General features: G+C 45.7%; 1 protein-coding gene across 1 annotated transcript in view; it reads left to right on the plus strand.

Annotated features, from left to right (window-relative positions):
- Nucleotides 1-23,111, plus strand: part of UBL3 (ubiquitin like 3) — a 116,652-nt gene extending 93,541 nt beyond the window's left edge. The window contains exons 3-5 of the mRNA XM_066583147.1: nucleotides 12,290-12,376; nucleotides 14,770-14,847; nucleotides 21,244-23,111. Of these exons, the coding sequence (XP_066439244.1) occupies nucleotides 12,290-12,376; nucleotides 14,770-14,847; nucleotides 21,244-21,296 (218 nt within the window). The 3' untranslated portion in view covers nucleotides 21,297-23,111. The remainder of the gene's footprint in view (nucleotides 1-12,289; nucleotides 12,377-14,769; nucleotides 14,848-21,243) is intronic.
- The last annotated feature ends 3,612 nt before the right edge of the window (nucleotides 23,112-26,723 follow it).

A 26,723-nucleotide genomic window follows, 5' to 3' on the forward strand; every position in this document is an offset into this window, starting at 1 on the left:
TACGGTAATTGGAGAGATATTAAAGGGGTATTCTCATCTCTGCTTTTTATGGCCGAGATGGGAAAACCAGGAAGTTCTCTACTGACCACACATTCATTCAACAAGCGTTATGGAAAGAGCATAGTGCTAAGCAGCGGTACTTGTCTAGGCTCGTGGCTTACCCCTGGCGGGCCTCGCAGCGGTACTTGTCTAGGCTCGTGGCTTACCCCTGGCGGGCCTCGCAGCGGTACTAGTCTAGGCTGGTAGCTTACCCCTGGCAGGCCTGGCAGAGGTACTTGTCTGGGCTGGTGGCTTACCCCTGGCGGGCCTGGTAGCAGTGCTAGTCTAGGCTAGTAGCGTATGCCTGGCGGGCCTGGCAGCGGTACTAATCTAGGCTGGCAGCGGTACTAGTCTGGGCTGGGAGCTTACCCTGGCTGGCCTGGCAGCGGTACTAATCTAGGCTGGGAGCTTACCCTGGCTGGCCTGGCAGTGGTACTAGTCTGGGCTGGTAGCTTACCCCTGGCTGGCCTGGCAGTGGTACTAATCTAGGCTGGTAGCTTACCCCTTGCGTCAGTACTAGTCTGGGCTGGTAGCTTACCCCTGGCGGGCCTGGCAGCAGCACTAGTCGGGGCAGGTGTACGGGCATTTTAAATTGTTCAATCAACACCACCTATGCAGTGATTAAGGCCCCCATCTATGTTGCACATGTTTATGTACGCAATGTGTACACGTGCAAAATAACTCAACTGGGGCCAGTTAGGCAGGAAATGCACAGAGCTTCAGATTGTGACTACGAATCCTAGTCTTCTAATCACAGTGAAATCAGCCTTTGATTTCATTCAGCACGTACCGGACACGGCCAACATCCCTGCCGCGGCGTCGCTGGCTCCGAGCTCTGGATGACATCTGCCTGGCCTTGATGCCGGTCACATTTTCTAGCGTGTTGGAGTTGTGGGCAGGAAGAACAGTTACCTGCTTGAAAGAGCTTACAATCTAATTAGATGGCAACACACAGAAAGGTAGAAGAGCTGATATCAGAGAATTGTTACTGCGCCCATGAAACTACACTAGGTAGAGGTCCACTGGTGATCACCCTGGCTTAATTGACTCAGCTGGTAATTGACGATAGCACGGCCATCTGTTCTTCTCTAATTAAGCAAAAGTGAGCTTTAAAGGGCAATTTGTTGGAAAATCTTTGGACAACTACAGCATTCTTGCAAGGAAAAGCAAAAAGACAAACCTTCAGCTGGTGTGAGCAATCCCCCGTGTTACGGAAGTGAAGCTCGAGGGCCGGTTTACACCGTTACACAGGCTACCTACACACGGGCGAGTGTGATATGGGGCTCGATGGCAAGTGTTTTTCGGGGGAAAAACACCTCCCATCCCTTCTGTGAAATGGCGATCCTCTGGCTCAGCTTTCAGCCGCATCGGAGGATCTGCAAGTGTTTACTATTGTTTTTAATGGGAAACCTCGAATCTCACGCCGTGCAACTTATTATACTGCCCCTTGAAAACAATGGGCAAAGCATTCCAAGGAATGTGAAAAGATAGTACATGGTTGTGTATGACTCCATTTAAAAAATGGGGTCTATATTTGTACGTCTCACAATGCACAGATCTCGCGCGAGTTTCTCGGCCGTGTGAAACCTGTCTTAAAGGGGTTGTCCCACAACAGCAAGTGGGGTTATGCACTTCTGTATGGCCATATTAATGCACTTTGTAATATACATCGTGCATTAAATATTGGCCATACAGAAGTTATTCACTTACCTGCTCCGGTGCTGGCGTCCCCGTCTCCATGGCGACGATCAAACTTCTTCTCTGGTCGCACAAACAGTCGCGCTTGCGCACAGAGGATTTTTCTCCTGGATGGTCCGGGCTCACAAGCTGCGTCCTGGCTCTTCCCCCTTCTCAGCGTCATCATGTAGCTCCGCCCCGTTACATGGTGCCGATCAGCCAATGAGGTGACTGGAATCGGCAGTGGAGCACAGACAGCAGAAGAACATCTACGGTGCACCATGGGAGAAGACCCGTGGTGCACTGTGGGAGAAGACCAGCGGTAGCCATCTTGGACAGAAGATTTTTTAAAGTTGCTGAACGGGGATTCAGGTAAGGGATTTTTTTTTTTTTTTAACACATGGCAGCGGTATTCCTTTACAGGTACTGGGGGACTGGGCAAAAAAAAAATGTTATCTTTCGGCGCGGGGCAACCTCTTTAAGGTATGTTCGCCTGTTGTGACAATGCTGTAGGACAACTGCTACATTTGTATTAAATAACATTCACATGCTGCAAAAAAAAAATCTACAGCCTAAAATGACGTGTGGTGCGCATTTTAACTTTGCCATATAGCAACTTATTCTGTGTACTTAAATTTTTCACACACTGCTTCTGCATTTTGGCCAAGCTTTTGTTAAATAATGATACAATAACATGACCACATGATAAATTACACAGTATTTACGTAATCATAAGACCCTCTAAGGACCAGATGCTTTTATGTCCCGGTATGTAAAACCATAGAATTAAGTGTTTTTTCTTCTGACTGTAGCTAACTATATATGCCTCGTTACTACTTGTGCTTGATCTGGGTTTGCTATGGTAGCTGTAAAGCAGATATTTGCAGCATTGTAGGCAATCATGTTAAGATAAAAAGAAACTATACATTAAAAACAGGTTAGAAAAACGTGTTTCAACACTCTGGTGTTAAAACACATTTCTGTCCTGGGACCGGAGGATGAGTTGCAGTTGACCACCTCTGTTGTCCCTCTGATCAGCTTGTTTCGGGTCCTGTTTTCAGACTGCCAAGATGGCCACCACAATTTTCTAACTACCTTATGTACCCTGTGCCTTACTCCGACAGGCCAGTACTGATCACATGAGGCCAATCGGAGTGCAGGTATAGCAGGTGCACTATGAGGATTAAGTAGTCTGAAGATTCCATTGTCCTTCTTGGTGGCTCTTTTGAGGATTACAGTAGAAGTCCCTTTTCAACCGCACGGTTTCATACATCTTGTGTTTGACTTTGTTGCTGAGCAGCTTTTATAGTTAGACACATTTGCTGCAGCTTTCTTCGTGTTTGCAGATGATCATATTCTATGTTGCCGTCCGCCAATGAAGGATGCTGCGCTGATTTTGATATCTTCAATCCCTTTAAAAGGCGGTTAAGCAGTCTGAGCCGGTGAGATCCCATTTTTTTCACTAATTCGGGGCTCGTCCACGAGTCTCATAATTATTTCATGCCAATTTGAATCTATAAGCCCCTAGGCCCTCCACGCTGCTCATTAAAGAAAAGGGATCCACTAGCTTCCTTATCCACACAGAATCCAGTCTACAAGGTTTGGGCTGTGGACATGAAGGAGTTAATGTTGAAAAGCATTTTCCAGATAGAAGATCAGTCATTGACAGTATCTCCTAGAGAATCGGTGTGAGTCACCAGGATGGTAATGCGGCTCCACGCTGCGGCCATTTCCAGCCCGCGTATCTAGCTGCATTGTAGGAAGGGTCCGCAGCAGCTGATGAGTACGGGGCTAATTGTCTGCCCAATCCTCAGTGCCTTGTCGGAATGGAAACCTTACATGCGTTTACAGGCTGAATACTTCTTACAGATGAGAACGTGCAGTCACTGGCGCTGTTTACACGGAACGTTGTCATTCAGATTGGCACGATCCAGCAAGAAACGGAACGATAATCCTTCCGCATAAAAGGGCCATTAATGGAAGTCTGTCGCATACTTTTCGGGCTACCAGTAGAGCGTACTGTTAAATGGCCGATGATATAATTCGTCTGTGTGTCTCCACTCTGAAGATATAGCTCATTAGGTGTGCTGCATGCAGATTAACGGTGCACCGATGGACGGCCCCCCTCTGCCTGCGGTCTGGCTCTCCATTCAGTGCTTGGGCACGTCTCCAGCTCTGCCTCCTGGAGACGTCATGTGCTCCACCATCACTGCGCCGTGTTGACGACCGTACATGCATGTGACGTCAGTCCAGCACAAGTCACAGTGCGGCGCAGGGGCAGTGATGGTGGAACACATGACGTCTCCAGCGGGCAGAGCTAGGCACTGAATGGGCACAGTTTTTTGTTTTAACAATGGGGAGGGAGAGCGCAGGACCACAGGCAGACGTGGCCCACCCTTCAGACGGACCACCACTAAGTTGCATATTGTGTGCGGCACGCTTAACGAGCTATATCTGAAGAGTGCAGACGCTGAAACGAAATAAAGGTAGCAATGCATCCCTCATATCGTTGGACAATATATTCTGTTGGTAGCCCAAGAAGTACACTTCCTTTTAAAGGCGTTGTCTCACTTAAAGAATTTTTTTTTTTTAAACACCTGACCATGACTTAAAACAAGAAGCAATACTTGCCCCTCTTCTCCACCCGCAAGCAGCGCAGCAGCTCCCCGCGGCCCTCCCGGTCTGTCCTTACAGAAGAAGTCAGGTGACCTCTGCAGCTAATCAGAGGCTGCATCACTGTCCCAAAATCCTGGTGGTATGGCGCCCAGGTAAGAGCTGATGCCAGGAAAACGGACTATGATGCTGCAGCATCCGATTGGCTGCAGCAGTCACCTGACTTCCGCTGTAAACACAGACCTGAAAAGCCATGAGAGCCGTTGCGCTACTTACCGGTGGAAGAAGAGTTGCTTCTTCTGTTTTACATCATGTCCTACTTGAAAAAAATGTAAACGTCTGGCCCACTCCTTTTAACCCCTTGAGTGGCACGCCTGGAAATTTTCCGGGACGAGCTCCACTGCTCATAGGGACATAGCCCGGAAGATTTCCGGGCTATGTATCACTATGGGAGCTGCAGAGCACAATGCCACAAGCTGTAGCACCGTGCTCTGCCTGAACAGACCCAGGGAGAACAAAGCAAGGGCTTTGAAAAACCAGCTGAAGATATTGGCGATCTGCCGGCAATCTCCTGCTTTGTTTACAGGTTGCCATAGAGACCATCGGCTTGTCAGAAGCAAGCCGATGGTCTCTGTGGCAGGGAGAGCTGGTGCTTGGCTGTCAGAAGACAGCTAGGTACCAGCTCTTACAGCAGAGATCAGAGAAAACCTCCGATCTCTGCTGTGTTAACCCTTTACATGCTGCAGTCTATGTGAATGCAGCATGTAAAGGGCTGTCACTGCAGCATGTAAAGGGCTGTCACCATCGGACCCCCGGAATGTGATCAGGGGGTCCTGATGGGTCCCTGTGGAAGTCCCCTAAAGGGACAAAAAAAAACAAAAGTAAAAAAAATAAAAATAAAAAAAAAATAAAAACACTTGTCTCCCTTTACTTTGTAAAAAATCAAAAATACAATCACATGTGGTATCCGTGTGTGTCGTAATGACCCAGAGAAGGAAGTTAATGCATTATTTAACCCCTTAATGACATGGCCCCTTTTTTTCTTTTTTCCCCATTTCTTTTTTTCCTCCCCCCTGTTTAAAAACATCACAACTTGTCCCGCAAAAAACAAGCCCTCATATGGCCATGTCAATGGAAAAAGGAAAAAGTTATGGCTCTTGACACGCAACTGCAAAATTAGTTGAAATTCAGTGATTAGACCATTTTAAAAAACCTGCCCTGGTGGGCACGACAGGGTGGTAGAAAACCTGCCACTCAAGGGGTTAAAGAAAAGACTGTAGACTTGTGCAGAGTGTCATCTGTACTCCGCCGCTTATGTCATACACGCCTGGTACCAGCAGGTAATGGATGAAGATATCCAGCATCACAGATCACTGCTTCAGAAGTCCGCTGCAGCCATCGCATCCAACATGGTTTCCAAATAATTATCCTCCACCATGGCAGCTAACGGGAATGTCAGTCCGCAGCACTGCAGGCCACAATAGCGGTCATGTCAGTAATCTTCACCTTTGGCGTAGTTGCTGTTCGGATCTCCCACACGTTGTATCTGCAGGACTGGAGGTATTCTCGTCTCATCTCCTCCACTAACTCTTTAGAGCGTTTTGATTAGAAACCATTAGTGATTGTGATGTGTAGCGGGCCGATCTACCACTGAGAACTATAATTTGAAACCTCACGATCTTGGCCTCGTTTCTGAAGAAGCATCCAATTAAGTATTATCTTCTTCTGTTTACATCTTCAGTAGCCAAAATGTTTATGCTCTGCAAATGAGAGCCGTCTCACTGGAGAAGCCTGATATTAATGTATTCTTCCATCTCTAGGACTGCCTCCGGTGATGGAGCCAGATATATTATACTCCGAGCAGCGCTAGAAGGGCGCTTACCTCCATACTGGAGGGCTGCTTTGGGAGTATGATGGTAATAGTCTTATGTCAAGATTTACAAGTATGTCATTCAACATCTGTTCCTACTGTTCCTTGTAGCCCGTCATTCTCTGCTCAGACCTTACGCTTCCTACACCAGAAACCTAGAGACGCAAACATATACAGAAAGCTCTTAACACCGTTAGCAACACCAGTAGTGGTTCTACTCAGCACTGTGAAGTTTGAGATGCTATCATAGACTATAGTCAGTGTTGAGTCCAACCATCGGAAACTTCACTGGTCAACAGTGCTGTGGCTGGGGCTGGTACTGCACCATTCAGTTGAAGTACCAGGAACAGCCACAGGCCTATGTATGGCACTCTAGCGAGATAAACAGTAGTCAATGGTGGGGTTGTCCCACCTGCTGGAAAATTTGAGAAAAGCAGAGACTGATGGGAATTTATTTTGCGTCTGGAAATGCTGTGATTGATGCTGGTGTACAGTATCTTACAAAGGGTCAGGAAGGGTATAGTTTCTCCTTAGGGAGAGCACCTAGACATAAGGAGACCTAAGGCTCCTCACACCTTCTAAGGAGTAACTGTACCCCTCCCAACCCACATCATAGACCTCTCACCCAACCAGCCAGCAATCTACTGCACACTGATGAGGGGTAAAACCCCTGAAACCTCTGTCTGTACCCGGTTATCTTTTCCTTCTGGTTTCGGCTCCTACTCCCCATCATTGTTACAAGGCTTGTTATAAAAGGTCTGACCTTGACTTGCAGGAATGTTGCCCTCTAATAGGTGGCGCCGTAGAGGCCTTATTCTGTCTTCCTTTTGCATAGCCTTTTTCAAAAATGCTGCATTTTTGGAGGTGTTGATACTGGTGGTTTTTATAACTAAAAACGCTGCATTGAGAATAGGTACAAAACACTTTATTTATTTATTGCAGTTTTTTTTTTCTTTTCACGATGTGGATTTTAAAACTCATATGCTCAAAAATTCCCGCTGTGTGGACTAGGGTGCAGGTTTTTGCATGGATTTTGGGTGCAGAATCCACTGCAAAATGCCGCTGTGTAAGCAGTGGCCAAGTATTAGCTGCAGCCGTCTTTGTGTCTTTCTGTTCCTCCTCCCCTTCACCCCATCTATGGGCAGCATGTAATCTGATATATCAGTAAATTGTTAATCCGGCTTGCCTACCAGGATGGATTTTAGGGCTTTTTCAAGTGAGCGAACGGTTTAGACAGAAGCATTTTTTATCTGCTATGACCATTTCTTACATTCTCCTGTACTGTTGATGCATGCAGACTTTGTAGGACTGTGTGACAATTTAACCTCTTGCTGACCAGAAACGTTACCCTCTTTCCATGCCGGGCATGGGAACACTATGGGCAGTCAGGAACTGGTTAAATGGGTATGTTTGGCAAAGATGGGAATACCAGCCTGTTTGCCGGGACCACTGGTGGCCAGGAGTATAGAAACATCCGAACTGTCTGTTTTATGCCGTTTCCATACTTCTCATTTACTTCTGTGGGAATTACGGAAATGGCGCAGAAGAGCCCGGTCGTTTTTAGTGGGAAACCTTTCATCGCACTCGCATGCATATTGCACGCTTTGCTACGTGTCTTCCTGTCTCATGGGAAACAATGGCCGATGTGTTTTGAAAAACGTGAAAATATAGGGCCTGCCCGTGATTTTTGCGACTGTGAAAATAAACTTTTTGCAGCCCAGGAATAAAAGAAAAAGGGCCATAAAACCACCCAGTGTTTAAAATGACTACAAACTGTCTGGTCCTTAAGGGGTTAAGCATTACAAGTACTAGAAGCTTGACTGTCCAATAGAAGGAGATCCCTAAGCATGCTGTATGGAGAAGCCTCCTGTGTGCGCACATCCCCCTAGTGGACGTGTTTGGTATGGCCCACCCGTATAGACTTATCCCAATCATCTCGGTGGGTGTTTGCTAAATACATTTCACCTCTTTTTTATTATTTATACCCAAACAGTGATTTGAGGTTCCGGGTAAATACTGAAAGATTTGGTCACGGCTGGTTTTATTTTCTATTTAAAGGAGAATTCCCCATTATTACACATCGGCTTCCATGGAGGTTAAGTGGGTTTACAATGCACTGCGCGCCCGGATTATCCCTCGCTCCCGGTATCTGTGTGCTGGTTGCGTTCCTCAGGGAGAGTTGATGAGCTGGGTTAATTCGTTCACTGCATAGATTCAATTAGTCCACTCGTTAAAGCGGATCTTCATACTCGGGGTCTCATTTGCCTCGGTATATCAGGGATGTGATCGTCCGGTTTTATTTCTTCTATGTTTATTGCTTTGGGTTATGAAATTACTTATTGCTTTACTGGAAATGTGCTTTTAATGTGCAGAGTTACTAGTGCATGAGCAGGGACGGCTGCAGTGTAAAGTATAGGGGAAACGGCTTTCCAGAAGGCTGTGCATCTGAGCTCTAGTCGCCATAGCAGTGCACTGATGTAGCAGCCAGCTGGCTCTACCCTGAAGAGAGTGGCACTACAAGCCGGGCACAGCTGTGCTACAAATATGGCGCCATGCCTGGGAAACGATGCAGAGACGAGCCGTGAGCGCTGCGGCACCTCTTAGATAGCTGATTGTCGGGGGTGAAGAGCGAGCTGATATTGAGAACGTATTTTAAGGATAAAGCGTCTATTTTAAAGGCAATATATCCGTTATGGGATCTGTGTTTGTTTTTGTTAATTCAAACCAGATTGTAAAACCTTTTCCATTTTTCTCTTTTTGTTTTCTGATCGTAGACTATTTTTGTTCTATTTTCCTTTACAGGACTGTGGGGGCGGCCGACCCACCAGAGCTGCAGTTAACATTTAGGAGGATGCTTTACAGCAGCCTCACAGGCCATAGGAAACCATAGACAGGAGATATTTATTGACTTCTGTGGGAGAGTGTTGTGGGCGTGATCTGTGATCTGTGCAGGGAGGGGGAGGAGGTGAGCTGTGACTATTCATCGCCTAGTGTGAGTGGGTGATCCTGAATTCTCTATATATAAGCGCTACCTTTCATTGAAATCCTGCCTGTCAAGATAATCAGGGGACGACTGAAAAGTCTCTACAGAGCAGGAAGAGTTGGGTGATTTTTAGGTCAGTGTGAAAACTACAGTATTTTATTGTTTGTTCTTAAATTATAGAGTGTGACAGCAAAAACCTAAAGGCATTTCCCCATGCTGACCAGGACACATGACTGCTGTAGCCAATCAGTGGCCCGAGCAGTGACCTTCTATAGCCAGTGTTTGGCCGCAGCAGGAAGGACGGAGAAATCGTAGCCAACCCCCTTTACCAAAGTCACCATAAAACTTGTTGGAAACTATTGGTGATTTCCTGGTGATTCCATGTAAAAATGATCCAGCATGGTGGTTGTGGCCAGAATGGTGACATGGATGAACTGGGACTTCAAGGACTCATGGTCACCTCTGCAGGTGGTTACATTTACATCATTAACCCAATTCTCTGTTCTCAGGACCGAAGGATGGCGGAGGTAGATTACCTGTATTTCATCTTCTCAGCCGTCCCCCATTTTTGACAATGATGGTGACAATGGCACTGTGTACTGCTCTGGGATTTGCTAGGTCACATGGGTAGCATTGGCCAATCACACAGCAGGTCTAATACATTGGAAGTCCTAACACAACCAATGCACTGCAGATGGTTCGGTAGTCTAAAGATGGCAGCGGCTACTCTGGCTGCCTGAAAACAAGGGACGGGCAAGGTTAGGGCTACAGGACAGGTCTCAATAGCAGGTTGGTGGGGATCCCCACCGCTGAGCTGATCCTCCAGACCGCTGTAGGTGCCGTCAGGCCGGACACCCACATCGGTGGTCAGGGCTGGAAGTGTAAGGTGAAGCCACCTTTTACACTACCAGTCCTGACCGTAGATGTGGACATCCAGCCCTGCTGCACGGATCCCTCCCCATCTGGTATTGAGGGCCAAAGCCCCTTTAGTGCTGAGACTCTGGAGCCGTGCTTTGAGTTCCCCTCCGCCTGGTTTCTCCCCTCATTTGTGATGCCTGGTTTTGCTGCGGAGCTTATTTCTGTTTATGGATGTGATAAATTGTAGTTTTGCTTTGATCGCCCCCGCTGGGATGAGGACGCCACTTATCCCGTGCCGCTCGCCGTGTTCTCTGTCGTAGGGCTGCTGGCAGGTTTACGACTTCCGTCTGATTTTTTTTTTTATACTTCTCCAAATCATTTTGCGGACGGCTGAAACTTTTTCCTCTCCTCCTCCTCTTTTATACTTTTTCACCTTGTGCGATTCAGACGGAGCGAATCAAGCGGCAGATTGCAGCCCGCTATTGGCTAGCTGATGTCACCGATAAGGTCATGTGCGAAATAAGAGCGTCTGGGATCTGAGCTGCATCCATAATTGTGTCATGTTCTGCAGTATTTATCCTCCGCTGTTACGCAGGGTCAGCCGCTCATTCCACCGACTGCAGGACATTGATTCTGGGAGGTGAAAGTGGCAAATAAATCGGCGCTTGTCCGTGAGATCATTTGTTCTGGAGACGTTTTTTTCCCTACAGGTCTTTCAGTGTTATGAAGCTGCATTCAATCTATGCATGCTGCGTAATATTACCCCTTGTGGTCTGTCCGTACGCCGCGCAGTACCCTGACTCGGCCACCATAGGACGGATGTATTCATCCTCGGCGGCTCTCCTGATGTCTATTGTAGTAAATTCTATTATTCCCTGTGAAAATACAATAGGGAAGCCTCTTTTATTTAAAGGGATTGTCCAATTGTAAGTGATTGACGGCCTACGTGCAGAATAGGTCATCAATAGCAGATCAGTGCAGGTCTGCTGCCAGGGATCCCGGACGATCAGCTGTTGGCAGAGCCAGTGTGCTGATGCGCTGAGCTGATTGCTACATGAAGTAGACAGCTCCGTTCACACTGCAGTGGCAATGCTTGGTATTACAGACAAAGTTCCCATTGAAGTGAATGGGGAACTTCACTAGCAATACCAAGGTTCACCACTTCAGTGGGAGCGGAGCTGTCTACTTCCTGCATAAATCAACTCCGTGCATGAACGCATCAGACTGGCAAACAGCTGATCAGCAGGGGTCCCTGATGCCAGGCCCCCGACTGTCTATTACTGATAGCTTATCTTGCACATAGGCCATACGTAGTTTACAGTTACACGACCCCTTTAAACTCTGCCTTGTGCCATTCTTCTGCTATTCATCCAGGAAATCTGTGAATACATGGACAGCACTACATTTGTAAGTGGGTCGTATCTCATCATGTCCAGTCGGTGCTGACAGTATCAGTAGGGGGGACCCCATTTAACAGAAGAATGGTAATACCCAGCTGTTTCAGGAGTAATAATTGAGGAACTGCCCAGCACAGGGCTCTGAGAAGAGATGCTGCACAATTGTGTTATGGCGGACACAAGTATTTACTAAATAGGAGAACTGATGCAGCCTCTAAAGTGGTTCTACTAAAATTGACTTTTATCACCTGTGCATAGGATAAGTGATAAGTCTGATGAGTAGGGGGCTCGCCACGGAGACCCCACAGACCCCGAGAACAGAGGTTCCCTCGCCCACTCATTGCATCTCTCTGCAGTGAGGAGGAGATGGCATGGAGATTCAGCGGAGCGTGCACGGTGCCACTGCATACCATCTCTTCCTCACTGCAGGGGGTACACTGAGCCCGCAGTGAGGAGAGGCAGATCAGTGGGGGTGTCATTGGTGAGACCCAATCCTGTTCCCGTGGATAGGTGATAAAAGTTGATTTTGGTCTAACCTCTTAAAATATATGTAATTACTCTCCGCGGATACCTAATGGCATCTATACATCTACAGGAGGTGATGAACTGTGCAGCTTCAGGACATTGGGAAAGCTGGGTGGTGTTTTCATGCACTTTCTCAGAAACGGACAAACTAAGATAAGGAAAGAAATATGCTTTAGTGTGACTAAGTACAAGCCTTTGTGCGTTAGTTGGTTGTACGGAGCGTCCGGCCGCTGCTGTCCCTACTTATGGAGTAGTCTGGTCACTAGCACAAGAAGTCCGTGTTACATGTGTATAAGGGTGTTGATCACGCTGTCTTGCATCTTACAGATTGGGAAGAGGAACAGGTCAGCAGTCCATGCATTCTCCGGCTCATTTATCAAGGACGGTTTCTCCACGGCAATGTGACTTTAGGAGGTACTGGGGCACGCTTTTCATTAAAGCTTCATTAAATGTGACTTTACCAAGTCTTCCTCTTACTGCCTTCATCATGACTTACTAACCATTTTCTTCCTTGGGCAAGGAGACATTTGGGAGCAGGCTTCCATCTCGGGGTTATAGTGCATCGTACCCATCTATAAGAGCATGTAACCGATATACTTGTGAAAACGCACAACCCTAAGAGACATGGATGTCTCTAACACACTGAATGGCCACTGTATTAGAGACGCCGGCCCTTTTATGATTGGCGCTTCCTTGTATGGAAATTAGACCCGTGACCCCGGAGCGCAGAATAAAGTCAAGCGAGCAAGGTTTCCGTGGATCCGTTTTAGTGTGAATCCACATTAGATGGGAAAATCCAGCGATCTGAGCGACTTCCAACAAGACCTGGTCATCAGTGCTTGGCTAGCCGGGGCAGGATTTCATACTCTGCCAGCCTTGTAAGGTTTTCTTATGAAGTGCCATGGAAAGTATACGGAGAAGGGTGTAATCAAGGAAAAACATCCAGAGATAGGAGATCCTGTGGCTTTAATCAACAAAAGGAGGCAGAGGAGGATGTCAAGAATCGTTCTAATGAATGCATATAATCCTGGTGCTTCAACCAATGTGCCTGAATGCACAACTCGTCGTTCCGTAGCACAGACGGGCTATAACCACAGACTACCATTGCTGTCTAAGAAAGGAAGAAAGAGAAGACTGATGGGCAAAAGAACTAAAAAAAGGATCACTACACAGCAGAAAAACATCACCCTGTCAGATGAATCCAGATGTCTGTTGCACCGTGCTGATGGGAGGTCAGAATTTGGCACAAGCAGCATAAATCGATGAACCCTTCCTGTCGGGTGACAACAGTTCAGGCTGGTGGAGGAGTAATGGTGCAGGCAATGTTTTCTTGGTCCCCGGGTCCTCTGATGCCTGTGGATGGACACCATGATGAATTACTCAAGTTCTCAAGGCCAAAGTCGGCCAACACCCTACTAGATAGGTGTCTCTAATAAAGTGGCCATTCAGTGTAGCTCTGAGGTTTTCCAGTGCAGATGTCTCCCATGACCATGTTGGTGCAGTGATTACATTATACAAGCTTCAGCTCCTTGATGTAGGTATCCACTTCTAAATGTCTCCATTGTGTTTCACATTGTTAGAAGCATCTAGTACTAAACCTTACAGTGTGTTCTGTCTGATGGGAGCAGTACATTGTGATATTACCCAGAGTAATGGCTTCTCCCCTCAGCCTGACAAACTCACTCGGATTCTCATAGTACAATGTCGCCATCTTGTGGCCTCAGAGTTAATAGCAGCCCATGAATTACTACAGTAGAGAGGATACATATACTGGGTTTAGTCCCTAAATACATAAATAAGGTTAACATTAAAGCATGGCGAATACTGCTAGAAAACCGGGTTCAATGTTTCCATTTAAACAACAAATATTTGCAAAAATTACCAAAATAACCAATTTGTAGAGGTGAATAATATTGATTATTTATCTTATTTTATGTTTAATTTGTACTTTGTAATAAATCCCTCGTTTCTGCACCATTCCTCACATATTCCACATCATTCTCTAATATGTATATATTGAGTCTAGTATACAAGGACACTAAAACCACCTTCCAAATATTGTGCTCTGACCTATTGATGTATTGACCCCACAAGACCTGTGGCACCAAGACGTCATCAGTAGTAGATCCTTTAAGTCCTGTGAGGTGCGGCCTCCAGGAAGATGACTTATTTGTCCAGCACATTCCACAGGTATTTGATTAGACTAAGATGTTGGGAATATGGAGACCCCATCATCACCCCAATCTCTCATGTTCCTAAAACCATCCCTGAACCATTTTTGCAGTGCAGCAGGGTGTATTTCTCCACTGAGAGGCCACTATAACATTGGGTAATATCGCTGCTATTTAGGGGGGGGGGGTTGAGGTAAGGTGGTATGTATCAAAGTAACATCCGCATGAACACCAGGACTAGAGCATCACACCCCTAACTTGTAGCTCTTCTGTGGTATCAGGCCACATGGGCTACCCTTCATTCCCCATGCACGCTTTTGAGCTTTGGACGCCCATGAGACAGCCCCCGGGTTCACCGATTGTCCTGCCTTGAACCACTTTGATGGGTACTATCCACAACATGCTAGGACACCCCACAAAACCTGTACTTGTGGAGGTGCCCTGACAATTCTATCTAACCATTACATCTTGGCCCTTGTTGCTCAGAGCCTTATACTCGCCATTTTTTCCTGCACTTTTTTCAAGCAGAGCATGACTTTTATGATATTGTCGGGTCACACTTGCTGCGCTTCGCTAGTGGCCATGCTTTATGGGTATATCATTTTACTAGTTTGATACATTTTTTTTTTCTTGCAGCATTAAAACTTCCACTTGGCAAGACAACAGTGATGCACTTGGTTGCCAGAGAGACATTGCCAGAGCCAAATTCTCAAGGTACGTGGTCCTACAGTAAGGCACGCTCACATTCCTGGTCTGTAACACTAAGACAGCTGCGGCTTTCCTGTTTTGTCCCAGCAGAAAACCATTTACCTGCCTCTAGATTAAAGGCTGAACGTTTCTTTATCACCACGTTGGATTATACTCTGTACATATATCGGCGGTTTTCACCATGTAGCTATAAACTGACAGTATTATAAGGGAGTCTGTTCCAAAACACATTGGGTTTAAGGGTTCTGTTTATGCCGCCCGAATCATGGACCGTCCCTTTACAATACACATCCCAGGCCCGGGCACAAGAACATGGTGATCGAATCCCTTTAACTTGCTTTCTGTTGTATGCAATGCAGCGTCTGCAATACTTGTGGTCTTTAGATGAGCCATCCTGCCGGTCATGTGACTATAGCAATCTGTTCTTTTCTTCAAGTCTGATGAAAGTGGCAGGCCCGATTACATCACATGGAGCATTCCTTCCAGTCCTCCTTCCATCAGCGCAGCTTGTAACCCTCCCAGAGGAGGAGGAGTTTTAGTCACATGATGCTGTGGCATGCTACTCAGCGGACAGGATCGTGCTCGGCACTGGTGGACATTGTTAATGAATACCAATGATCTTGCATCAGTGCCATGGTCCCATGATCGGCAGGGCAGCAGCGGAACTGTCCTTACATACTGCAAAAAATAGTTTTAAATCCCTTAAAGCCCATCTGTAAGATGCCCAGTAATAAGGTAAGCTCCTGAATGCAGTAACAGTTCAGTATGTACTGGGCACAGGTGTGAAATAAAGCTGGCACGGGTGTAGCAATAGGAGAAGTAGGAGTTACACCTAATGCCCATAGGGGCCCAGTGGACCTTCTGCCACATAAGAAGACACTAAGACCAAGATAAACCGGCTCACTACATTTCGGCTCCCGGATGCACTCTTAGTGGGTTTATTTGTGCCCACAATTTTTGGTTTTCATTAGGGCATCTTATAATTGCCCTGATTTGCCGGATTTAACCCTGTAACAGCCTTTTACCACCACTTGTCTGCATATGAACTGATGCCAGTAATTACCCCCGCTGCAGTAGTAGAGCTTATGTACAGCAGTCTTCCTCAGCCCCTTCTTCATGCTCGGCTGTGGAGCGATGTAGAACCTGCGGATCCAGATTCCTGCTCTGCATTATAGGCTAGGATTACAACTTTTTTTTCCTTTTAATTATCTCAAGTAACTTCAGTTATGTGATTAGAAGTGAAGCCAGGAGATGGTCAGATTGTAAATGAGAGCAATACTTCTTAGCACGGCCTGGCACTGCAGTGAGGGGACAATGCCTTCACTATAGTACTACACTAGGCCATTGTCTGGATATCTCATGTATCACATGCTTGGGGCTACCATCTCCCTGACAAAGGCCGGATCACATCACAGAATGCAGGAGGGGAGCCAGAGGGGACATTGACCATCAATACCAGGCTGTCTCACCACGGCTGACAGTTGCTGGTTTAGGTGTGCATCGGCATCGGTGTCCTGTAGGTGGGGGGCCGGTCTGCGGTTGGGTTCACACTCGGCATGTTTTTTTTTTCTGAGCCAAATCCAGGAGGGGAGCTTGAAGGAGTCATCTGGGACTACTTATAGTGCTGACCTATCCTACCCAAGTGCCGCGCCCCCTCCAAATAGCTGTCGTTCAACCCCCCTGTAATCTGATACTACTGATCTGTCCTAAGGAGTGACCATCTATATTAGTTACAGAAAACCCCTTTAAGGGCCACTTCACACCAGGGCATTTGCTCAGAGTATCACACACACAAATTTTGCGCGAGTTATATGCAGTGAATAGAACTGATTGAATTCAGTATGTGACACAACCTATCTTGTGCAGATTTACGCACCGCAGGAGCCTATTGAAATCAATGGGCTTGTGTAAATGCACACGACATACGCAGAAAACCTGTGTATTCGCTGCGCATATATGCAGTCAGTGTGATTTTGTTAGTATTTTTGGGTGCGTAAACGCACACACAGTCACAGGAGCAGGCAAAATGTGCGGGAGGAAACGCATGTCGTTCAAGCACAAAGCATGTTTGCGTGGCTGAAATATGCTTATGCCCGTGTGAGCCCGGCCTACAGAAGAGACTTGGGTAAGTTCACATAGTGGATTTGGCACAGATTCTGCACCAACATCCGCATCCCGTTCCTCTGAGTGGAAATCCGCATCGCTGGATGTACAATGAAGAGTTTTCCACCGCAGATTTGAAATCCACGTTGCAGAATAAAAGGAGTGAAATGTCGCTTCTTAACACGGATCCACGACATAAATTCCGCACACGGGGTTTTCCAATTCACAAGGGCTAAATTCACATCTGGGTGCGCAGCTCATCCACAGATTCCTGCCGCGGCTGTAAAGGTGGATTCTGCTGTGACCATAATCCTACAGGTCTCCTTTATTTTCCTTTAGAATCCACTCTGTTTTGGCAAAAAAAAAAGTTGCATTAAGCCCTCAGACTGCGAACCTGAACTAAAAGGGGTGCGTTACGTCTCCATCACTACCCCCGGGTGCTTTTTTAGGGTGCCTTTATTCAGTTTATCTCTTGTAGCATCATAGAGGCGGTAGGTTTGTTTAGGTACATTACAGTGCCAGCCTGGCAGCTCTGCCAGCGTCAGCTTGGAGATCTCCAAATGCTCAGAGACTTCTATGAAGACCCCTTACTTCCAGTGATCTGTGAGGGTCACAGCCCCCAATGATACCTGCCATGTTAAACGATATATGAAACAAGAGTCTGCCCATCCATGTGGGGATGATGATGGAGCCTTCAGGAAAGGGGAGTATCAGTGAATATATGGGATGAGGGACCAAAGAGCTAGAAGTATGCTGCTAAAATAGGACATGCTTGGTATATTAGGCATGATGAGCTGGAAGGTCAGTGTCTGGCTATAGAGCTCCCATTTACATGCTGCTGTCATTATCACGGGGTTATCGGCTACAAAGGGAGACCCTTCTAAGACAAATTACTAAGTACAGAAATACGGACAACGGAAGGTGAAATAAACTTAAAACAAAAACTTTTGCAATGTCAGAGGTTTTCCTCAGTCGGGGTCCTGGTGCTGAGACCCCTTGTCACTAACAGCACTCCTATAGGCACTGCGCCCATTCGGCTGCTTCCGTCCCTGGTCAATTGATGTAGGGCCTCAGTAGTCGTCTGCACCCCTACACTGCTGGACCAAATTAGCAGACTCTTCTGCCCCTCTGGTTTAGCGTTCCCACTTTCTTACAAGTCTCCAGTTTTGAGAATCTCCTAACATCGTATATATTGTATAGATGATCATAGCAGATCTTTTTATAAGACGTGGACTTTGAATTCGGGGCTCCTTTAAAGCAACACGGTCATCACTTTTGAGTCCATGAACTTTGTTATGTAATGGGACTCAAAGGTGAGGGAACTTGGAATCCGAGGGCCTGTGTTTCATTCTCACGGGCACCCCATTCCAGCGCTGTGACCCGCTAAGTTGGTGTATGCCAGCAGCTCGACTCTTTCTAGGCACAGACTTCCCCTAGAGATGAATGGGAGATGTCAGTGTAGAAAGAGTCAAGCTGCTGGCACAGACCACAGCACTAGAAAGGGAGTGCCGGGGGTATGAAACTGCTCCCCAGGACTCCCCGTTCCTTCAGCTTTGAGCCCCATAATATAGCTATCCCTTTAACTCCTTAACTCTACAGGGCGTACATTTATGCCCTGGAGGTTCGGGGTTTGTATGGAGGGGGATGTGGTGTGGCTTGATAGATTGCCTGTCAGATCACAGTATAATGTAATGCTATGGCCTACTGCAGGAGCAATCAAGCCATTGCAAGTTTAAATCCCCTGTGGGGACTGAAAAAATGTAAAAATATGTTTAAAAAAAGTTTTAACTATTTAAAAAAAAAAAATTGCTATACTTATAATAAAATATTTTGGTATCGCTGTGTCTGATCTATCAAAGTAATGCATTATTTGCCCTGCACAATAAACGTTGTAAAAAAGCAGCACCAAAATTACCCCATTTTTGGTCCCATCGTCTCCAAGAAAAAAGGAAATAAAAAGCTATCAACAAAACAAGCCCTCACACATCTAGGTCGACAGAAAACTAAAGTTATGGCTGTCAGAAGATAGTGGCAGGAAATTTTTAAAATATAAAATATCTTTGGAAAAAGAAACCTATCTAAATGTGGTATCGTAGTAATAGTAGTTCTTCAGTAGATTGTGTTACATTAAACTCGTCCTGCAGAACACAAGCCCTCAGACATCCGTGTGCATGGATAATGTTAGGATTTTTTTTAAAGAGGAGTGGAAAAAAACTAAATTGGGGGGGGGGGGGGGGGGGAGAGAGAAGGGCCGCGTCCTTAAAGGGGTTGTCTCGCGCCGAAACGGGGTTTTTGTTTTTTTTCCATAGGTCCCCCGTTCGGCGCAGGACAACCCCAAAGGATGTGTTAAAAAAAAAAAAAAATTTTATTACTTACCCGAATCCCCACTCTGCGACTTCTTCCTTCTTCTTCCTTCACCAAGATGGCCGCCGGGATCTTCACCCACGATGCACCGCGGGTCTTCTCCCATGGTGCACCGTGGGCTCTGTGCGGTCCATTGCCGATTCCAGCCTCCTGATTGGCTGGAATCGGCAAACGTGACAGGGCGGAGCTACGAGGACCAGCTCTCCGGCACGAGCGGCCCCATTCACCAGGAAGAAGACCGCATAGCGCAAGCGCGTCTAAAAAAGCAAGAAGACATCAGAATTAGACGGATCCATGGAGACGAGGACGCTAGCAACACAGCAGGTAAGTGAATAACTTCTGTATGGCTCATATTTAATGCACGATGTATATTACAAAGTGCATTAATATGGCCATACAGAAGTGTATAACCCCACTTGCTGCCGCGAGACAACCCCTTTAAGGGGTTAAACCAAAAAGATCAGTATGATATACGGTCTCATCATTGCTCCCCCTGCTGGGCCTTCAGCCCTCTACTCATGCGAAATGTGAGCCTCATTTTCTGCTTCATTATCTTTTTGTTTCTTTGATTATTTTTCATATTTAATATTCCTTTTTTTATTTAACATTCCAGACTGATCAGTAACTTGACATTTCCCCAACATTAAGTTACTGGCAGGATTCCTTGCGAGGAACGTCTAATTTGCTTGCTGAACTTTAGCAAGGCATTTTGCTGAAAGGGCAGCCCCTTCACAGAGCAATGACAGGGCGCTCACATGGTCAAAATAAACTGTCACCATCACCGCCGGTTATTCCAGCTCGGGCTTTTAGAACCTTTTTGCTAAATGCTTTTCTGGATCTGAAGGGATGCTGACAGATGACGGGGGGACGGTATACTCCTGTTAGGGGGCAGCGCAAACAGCAGTTCTCAAACCTCACATATAGGAATGGCTTTCATCATGAAAGGAAAATCAGATTGCCACAACTTCTGTGCAGCTCGTCCCAAGATGTAGGTATGGTATGACGTGTGGCCATCGCTCTAGGGGCAGGGAACAATGCTGGGCATCTCTCACTTGGCTGTTTCCATAACTCGTTTTTGTGGCGCATGACAACGCATCTTTCACCCCCCCACACCATATAAATGCCTCCTCCCCATGCTGGTAAGGAGGACCGTGGGGCTTGGGATCCTTACACTAGTTATTTGTGGGTGCTATGGATAGGTGATTAGATTAGTTTTCCCAAACTGAGAAATTGATCACCTATCCTCAGGATAGACCATCAATATCCGATCGGAGGAGGGTGCTCGCCACTTCAAAAGAACCCTAGCCGGTCGGCTGATTGAATACTCCACAGCTTATACAGCCATATGGTTCATCTGTTATGTGGCCTAAAAGCAGGTCCGCCCCATTCAAGTGAATTGGGATTGAGTTGCTATACCAGGCACCAGCGCTGTGCGTGGTACCCAGTGAAGTTGCCATGATGTTCACTTCAAGCAGCTGTTCAGTGGGGGTCCTGAGCAGTGGGCACCAGCCAATCTGGTATTGATGACTTTAGGGTTCTTTTAACCCCTTAAGGACGCAACAATTTTTGATGGCCGGGTCTCTATGGAACTCCCCGAGGGATGGCCGGGACTCTATGGGACTCCCCGAGGGATGGCCGGGACTCTATGGGACTCCCCGAGGGATGGCCGGGACTCTATGGGACTCCCCGAGGGATGGCCGGGACTCTATGGGACTCCCCGAGGGATGGCCGGGACTCTATGGGACTCCCCGAGGGATGGCCGGGACGGATTCATTGAAATGAATAAAGCAGCAGGAGGATGCTTGCACAATCTCCAATCTGTTGCCTTAGGGAAACTCCAGTCGGATTGCTGTAGGTTCCAGCAGTCGGACGCTTTGTATGGCTGTTTTGACCTTACCATGGATGACGTGTAATTTTTTTGTTTTGTCTCAACAGGTCAAAGAAACCGCGAGAAGACCGGAGAGAGCAATTGCTGTGTAATTCTGTAAATGACGATGTGTCTGCAAAGTGTGATGTAATATAGTCTTTGTCTATCATGCTGCTGGAATAGAGGAGACCCATTGCTTCAGAGAACCTTAGATCAACACCCTGTCATAATCTCCACCGAAGTGATATATTACATGAACACTCTCATAGATTTCTCTTCATTGCAAGAGACCGAGGACATTCTCATACTGATTTTAAGTTTATTTTTGTTTATCTTGCAGAGTAACTTTGTAGTATGTTATAGTATATCCATTTTTAATGCATTCAGTCTCCAGGGGTTAAAAAAAAAAAGGAAAAAAACAAACAAAAAAGTCAATATGTTCTCTTCTACAACAATACTCATTCTTGCTGCAGCATACAAAATACAGATCACTGATTCCAGGCTGTCTATATGCAGATTGCACTAACATCCGGTCGCCGACCTAGACCTCAACAACAGATAGCTGTAGCCATACTTGATACAACAACCTACAAGAGGAGTTCTACACTGGAAACCAAGACGTGGAATCCGGCAAAAAGTATTAGAGAAGCGACTCCTGCCTAACGTAATGACTGCCCGCGGCGGCGGCACAAGGTAGTAACAGGAGGGACGACCATACGGTTTATATGTGAGGAACAAAGCTTATATGTGCCTGTAATCTGAAAGCACTCTGCAGAGGGCGCTGGAGAAGTCATTGTTAATGTACTATTGATGCACTCTTATCTCAAGCATACCGTTGCATGCATGCTCATACCAAGCATACGAGAGGAGTGCCTTTCCTAGCCTTAATATGGGAGGGTTAATTTTTTTCCTGTAGTCCATAAGCCTTTATTATTATCGTGCAGAGATATTAGCAGATGTCATTTATTAATCAACTTTGTGTTTTTAATATCAAACGTTGATGTTTTCAGTGCAAAAAAAAAAAAATTAACGAAATGCTCATCCGTAACCTGCTGTCCAATCTCACGCGTAACTGGTAAGCGGCTCGCTCTCCGAAGACTACAGATCTCGACCATAGTACTAGTTCTATTTTAGTTGTTGTTTTTGTTTTTTTGTTGTTTTTGTTTTGTTTTTTTTGTTTTTGTGTTTTTTGTTTCTTTTTACATATACTTGCATTTTAATAACTAGTGCTTGCGAGGATATTAAGATTCCAACGTAAAAAAAACCAAGACGCCATTTTGTCATTTCATACGGATAATTTTAAGACATGCTATAAAAGAATTTGCACAGCACTAATAAAAAAAAAAGCATGACGCTATATTTCATTTTAAAAGAAAAAAAATAATAAAAAAAAAACTGTAAAGATATATAAACATTTTTTATATTTTTTCACTAGGGAGGAAACAAAAAAAAAATCTTCCTGGTCGAAATTACAAATATGTGTAGGATATATTTAATTAAAAAAAAAAACTATAAAAAGCATTATTCTAGAATCTAACCATAGATCGGCATAGTGTCATAGAAACAATATAACTATACATCGCTTTTTGCCTTTTTGGAACACATCAAGTCACAGGTTGACCCGGCGTTCTGTATTCTGCAATCGGGGGAAAAAAAACCCATGTAATTTCTCCCCCCCCCCCCCCCCCCCCCCCGCCCGTCCCCAAACAGTCGCCATCATGGTAATGTAATCAGATGATTTTATTCATTCTATTATTATAGCCTCGACATTCTGACTTCCAATTTGTAAAGATCGGTTAAAAAAAATATTATATATAAAAAAAATCTCACAAACAGATAACACTGTATATAGCACTAAAAAAAATTTTTTTTTTCTTCCTGCAACCTGTACTGATATAGATTATTCTGTAACTAAATAAAATAATATTGTAGTGCATTTCTGTTGGTTGTCTGGTGGTTCTGATTGGGACTGTAATTGCTTTGAATTTTTATTTTTTTTTGATAAAAACTGGAAAAAAAATTGAACATTTTAAATCAATGCAAATTTTTTTATTTTAATTCTTTTGTTTGTTTTTTTTGTTTGTTTTTTTTGTTTCTGCAAATTAATCCCACTGATTACTTTTGTAATCCCATTGATAGTGAATTGTATGAGATTTTCCTGTATAGCTATATAATAAAGTAAATTGTCACAACGCTGTGACGTCTGGCTTTCACTTTGGGGTGCAAATAAACGACTGGGCAAATTATGTCAAAACTGAAAAATTTATCCAGAGATGATGGAAAATCGTTTGAGTCCTAAAGATAAGACTTGATTAAAAGTGGAGGAGGTGAATGCATAATTTAAAGGGTTAACTGGGGGAAACGTTTTTTTTTTTTTCCAGAGTGGTGGGATTGGCATAAAAGAAACCATACTCCTGCTCACATTCCGCCAGTGCTGTTACCCCGCTGGTCCACTTCTGGGCACAGAGTGATGATATCCCAACATGTGATCACTACCGCTAATCACCAGTGGAAGTGATCTGGTGATTGCCTGCAGCGGTCACATGGCCCTGGTGTTGGTGATATCATCATTGGCTCTCTTCAGCCAGAAATTGAGTCCAGTGGGCGATTGTTGGGCAAGGTTGGAATATGATTGATAAAAAAAGCTATTCTCCCTTCCACCCGCTGAGCCTGGGGGAAAAAATTCCTACCTGGATAACCTTTTAATATGCACTCCACTATACAGCATACGTTATGGTTATTAAATCCCTTTTTGCTACATCGTATCACAGGATATGCTGCTCAAGCAAGATGGCCGCCCCCATAGTCATGTGCAGACAATAATAGAATTAAAAATCTACAGTCCGAAAACTAAAATCGATGAAAAAAATGGAATATATTACGAACTCTCCTAAAGAGGCGCGGACTATGGACTTGGAGAGGGTGCAGCGCTCCTGGGAGCTCCAGACATGATAATAACTAGTGCTGCCCCGACTTGAAAACATAATTAGAGATGGAAAATACATAATTTAGCTAACACTGTGGTCAGATATACTGTTATTAGTCAAGTATTCACACCAAAGCTTATTCTCCAAACCCACTTGCTGTGATACTACTTATCATGTACGGCCGTAAAATGTCTGTCCTTACGAAATACAGATTCCATACTGTGCAGTAGACCCGCCTGAGCTGTGGTCTAACTGCTCTGATGCTTCTGATGCAGGTTGTCCATATCAGAAGTGGGTCCCCCACTGTAAAAGATAAGGCACCCTCTTATTAGACGTAGAGGCCCCCTTATAGTCATTATTAGACGGCTGGGTCAGATGCCACTGTGAGAATTCTCGCAGTGGGATGCGGGCCCGTACCCCTGCAGAGGCCTGCGGCTCACCCACCCCCAGCGCCTTCATTCTCTGCTATGCGCCGGCCAGCTGGTGCATGCACAGAGAGGAGCTGGCCTGTCACCACTGACATTTATGACCCGCACAGAAATAGAGAATCCCGCAATTTGTTTTCCACGTGTCTTCACGTCGACAAATCACAGCCGTCTGCCTAGGATTGCGTTATCTAGTGCAGTACTATGAAGGTGGGCATGGGCGGAAATTCTGCGGGAAATCCTGTCACAGAATTTCCGCCTGTGTCGGGGGCCTTTTCTTCACTAACTGCTGTACACACAATGGCTCTATCTCACAGGGTCTCTCTTGCCACCTCATTCGTGTGGCCTCCCTCTAATTTCCCACCACAGTGATGCATATGAACCGGCCACTGGTCACCCACCTCCACTCCCAGCTTATTAGCACAAGATTGGCATATGGCCTGCAACAACCTAGCTGACCCTGTCAAATTGTCCGCTCCAATGTCCTGATCCCATCCTGGCAGTCTGTATGCTGGCCGGGAGTCACCTCGTCCTGCTTTGCTGCTCCGCTCACTTCCTAGTAGCACGAATGATGAAGAGTACAGAGCCCTTGGTCCATGGGGCTTACATAGCCCCATGCTGGCCGAAACGTCAATATGGTAACACTTGAGTAGTTTCAGTATACTTGAGTGGTCTTGCACTGGCAACTCAAGACATGAATAGAAGCCATTAACTGCATTAAAGTCACTTAATGTGCCACAAGGGGCACCGTTTGCTCTATGATAAGGCGCTCCTGTTTCCACCATCACTATTTCTGATTCTTGTTTGCCTTGCCATGTAAATGCAAATTCAAAAAATGACTTTCTGCCATAGGAACTCCAGTGACTCTGTACAGTCTGTGAGATATGACCACTTCAAAATATGCACTCCGAAGAGAATCTTGGAAACCCTTCAGTTTTTGCCTCGAGATGAACTGATTTCCAACAACCCAAATATTATGCCCTCATATAGGAGTAGTGCAGTGGTGTCATGCACAGAAAGTCTAGGCTCTCTGTATGATGCCCCATAGAGGCATCATTGAAGCAATGTTTCTAGGCAAGGATACATGCAGAATTTTTTTTTTTTGCCTACCAGAATTTGTAAGAAAAATCTGTGCCTCCATGTAAAATCAGTAACATTGGGCCTTGAAGGGGTGTTACGGGACTTTTATGATCTATTTTTAAGATAGGTCATAGTTGATCAGCAAGGGAAGTGGCTACTTGGGATACCCATTAATCAGCTGTTTGCCGAGCCCATTGTGGGGCAGTGCTGAAAGCAGATAGTGCTGTCTATGTTGCAGCAGCTCGCTTTGGCAGTGCAGGCACAGCTCCCATTTAATGGGGGCTGTACCTGTAGTACTAACCCGGGCTACTGCAATGTTGACAGAGCTATTGCTTGCAGCGCTGTCCGCACTTCTCACAGGTCCCCGACATTCTTGTAGTTTTTCCCCAGCACTTCCTGGTCATGGGTTCAAAAACCCCGCCTCCAAGAAGTGCTGGCTCTGATTGGCTGAGCCGTGGCCCTCAAGAACCAATCACTGCAGCACTCGATGAACCAATCAGAGCCAGCACTTGCTAGAGGTGGGGTTTTTAAACCCCTGACCAAGAAATGCTGGGGGAAAACTACAAGCAAGTGTGTTTGGGAAGTGCGGCTGAACAGACAGTGCCTGTTAGGTGATGTACTGTGCTGTTTTAGGGCTCAAACAGTAGAATTTTGTACTGTAAAAGTTGCACCACACGAAAACCGCTTTTTCGTGCAATGCAACACATAGGAAGGTTTCACAGGGAAACATGGGCCACAAAACATTGCAAATCACGGCTGTATAGAGCATGCCGCAATTTAGTATTTTCGCAGTGTAGCAGCCTACAAAACATTGCAAATGTGAAAGACCCTTTTGGCGAGCATGGGCTTCACATACATGCAATTTGTAGCACTGTCACATCGCAAGAAAATCACGTGATTTTGTCGCCCGTGTGAAACCAGCTTTAATGTTACACCACACAATACATTTAAAAAAATTGAAAACCTAAAAAAACCAAAAAAACTGTGTATAGATATTGCTATTGCATATGATGGTGGTTCGGATTCCACCTGAGAACATCGACATAATGTGCTTGGCTGGTGAAAAGATGCCAAATCTTGTTCACGGTTCTTATTGGCTGATCCTTACTATAGCAA

The sequence above is a fragment of the Eleutherodactylus coqui genome, chromosome 1 (assembly GCF_035609145.1).
Source record: "Eleutherodactylus coqui strain aEleCoq1 chromosome 1, aEleCoq1.hap1, whole genome shotgun sequence".
NCBI classification, from domain to species: domain Eukaryota; kingdom Metazoa; phylum Chordata; class Amphibia; order Anura; family Eleutherodactylidae; genus Eleutherodactylus; species Eleutherodactylus coqui.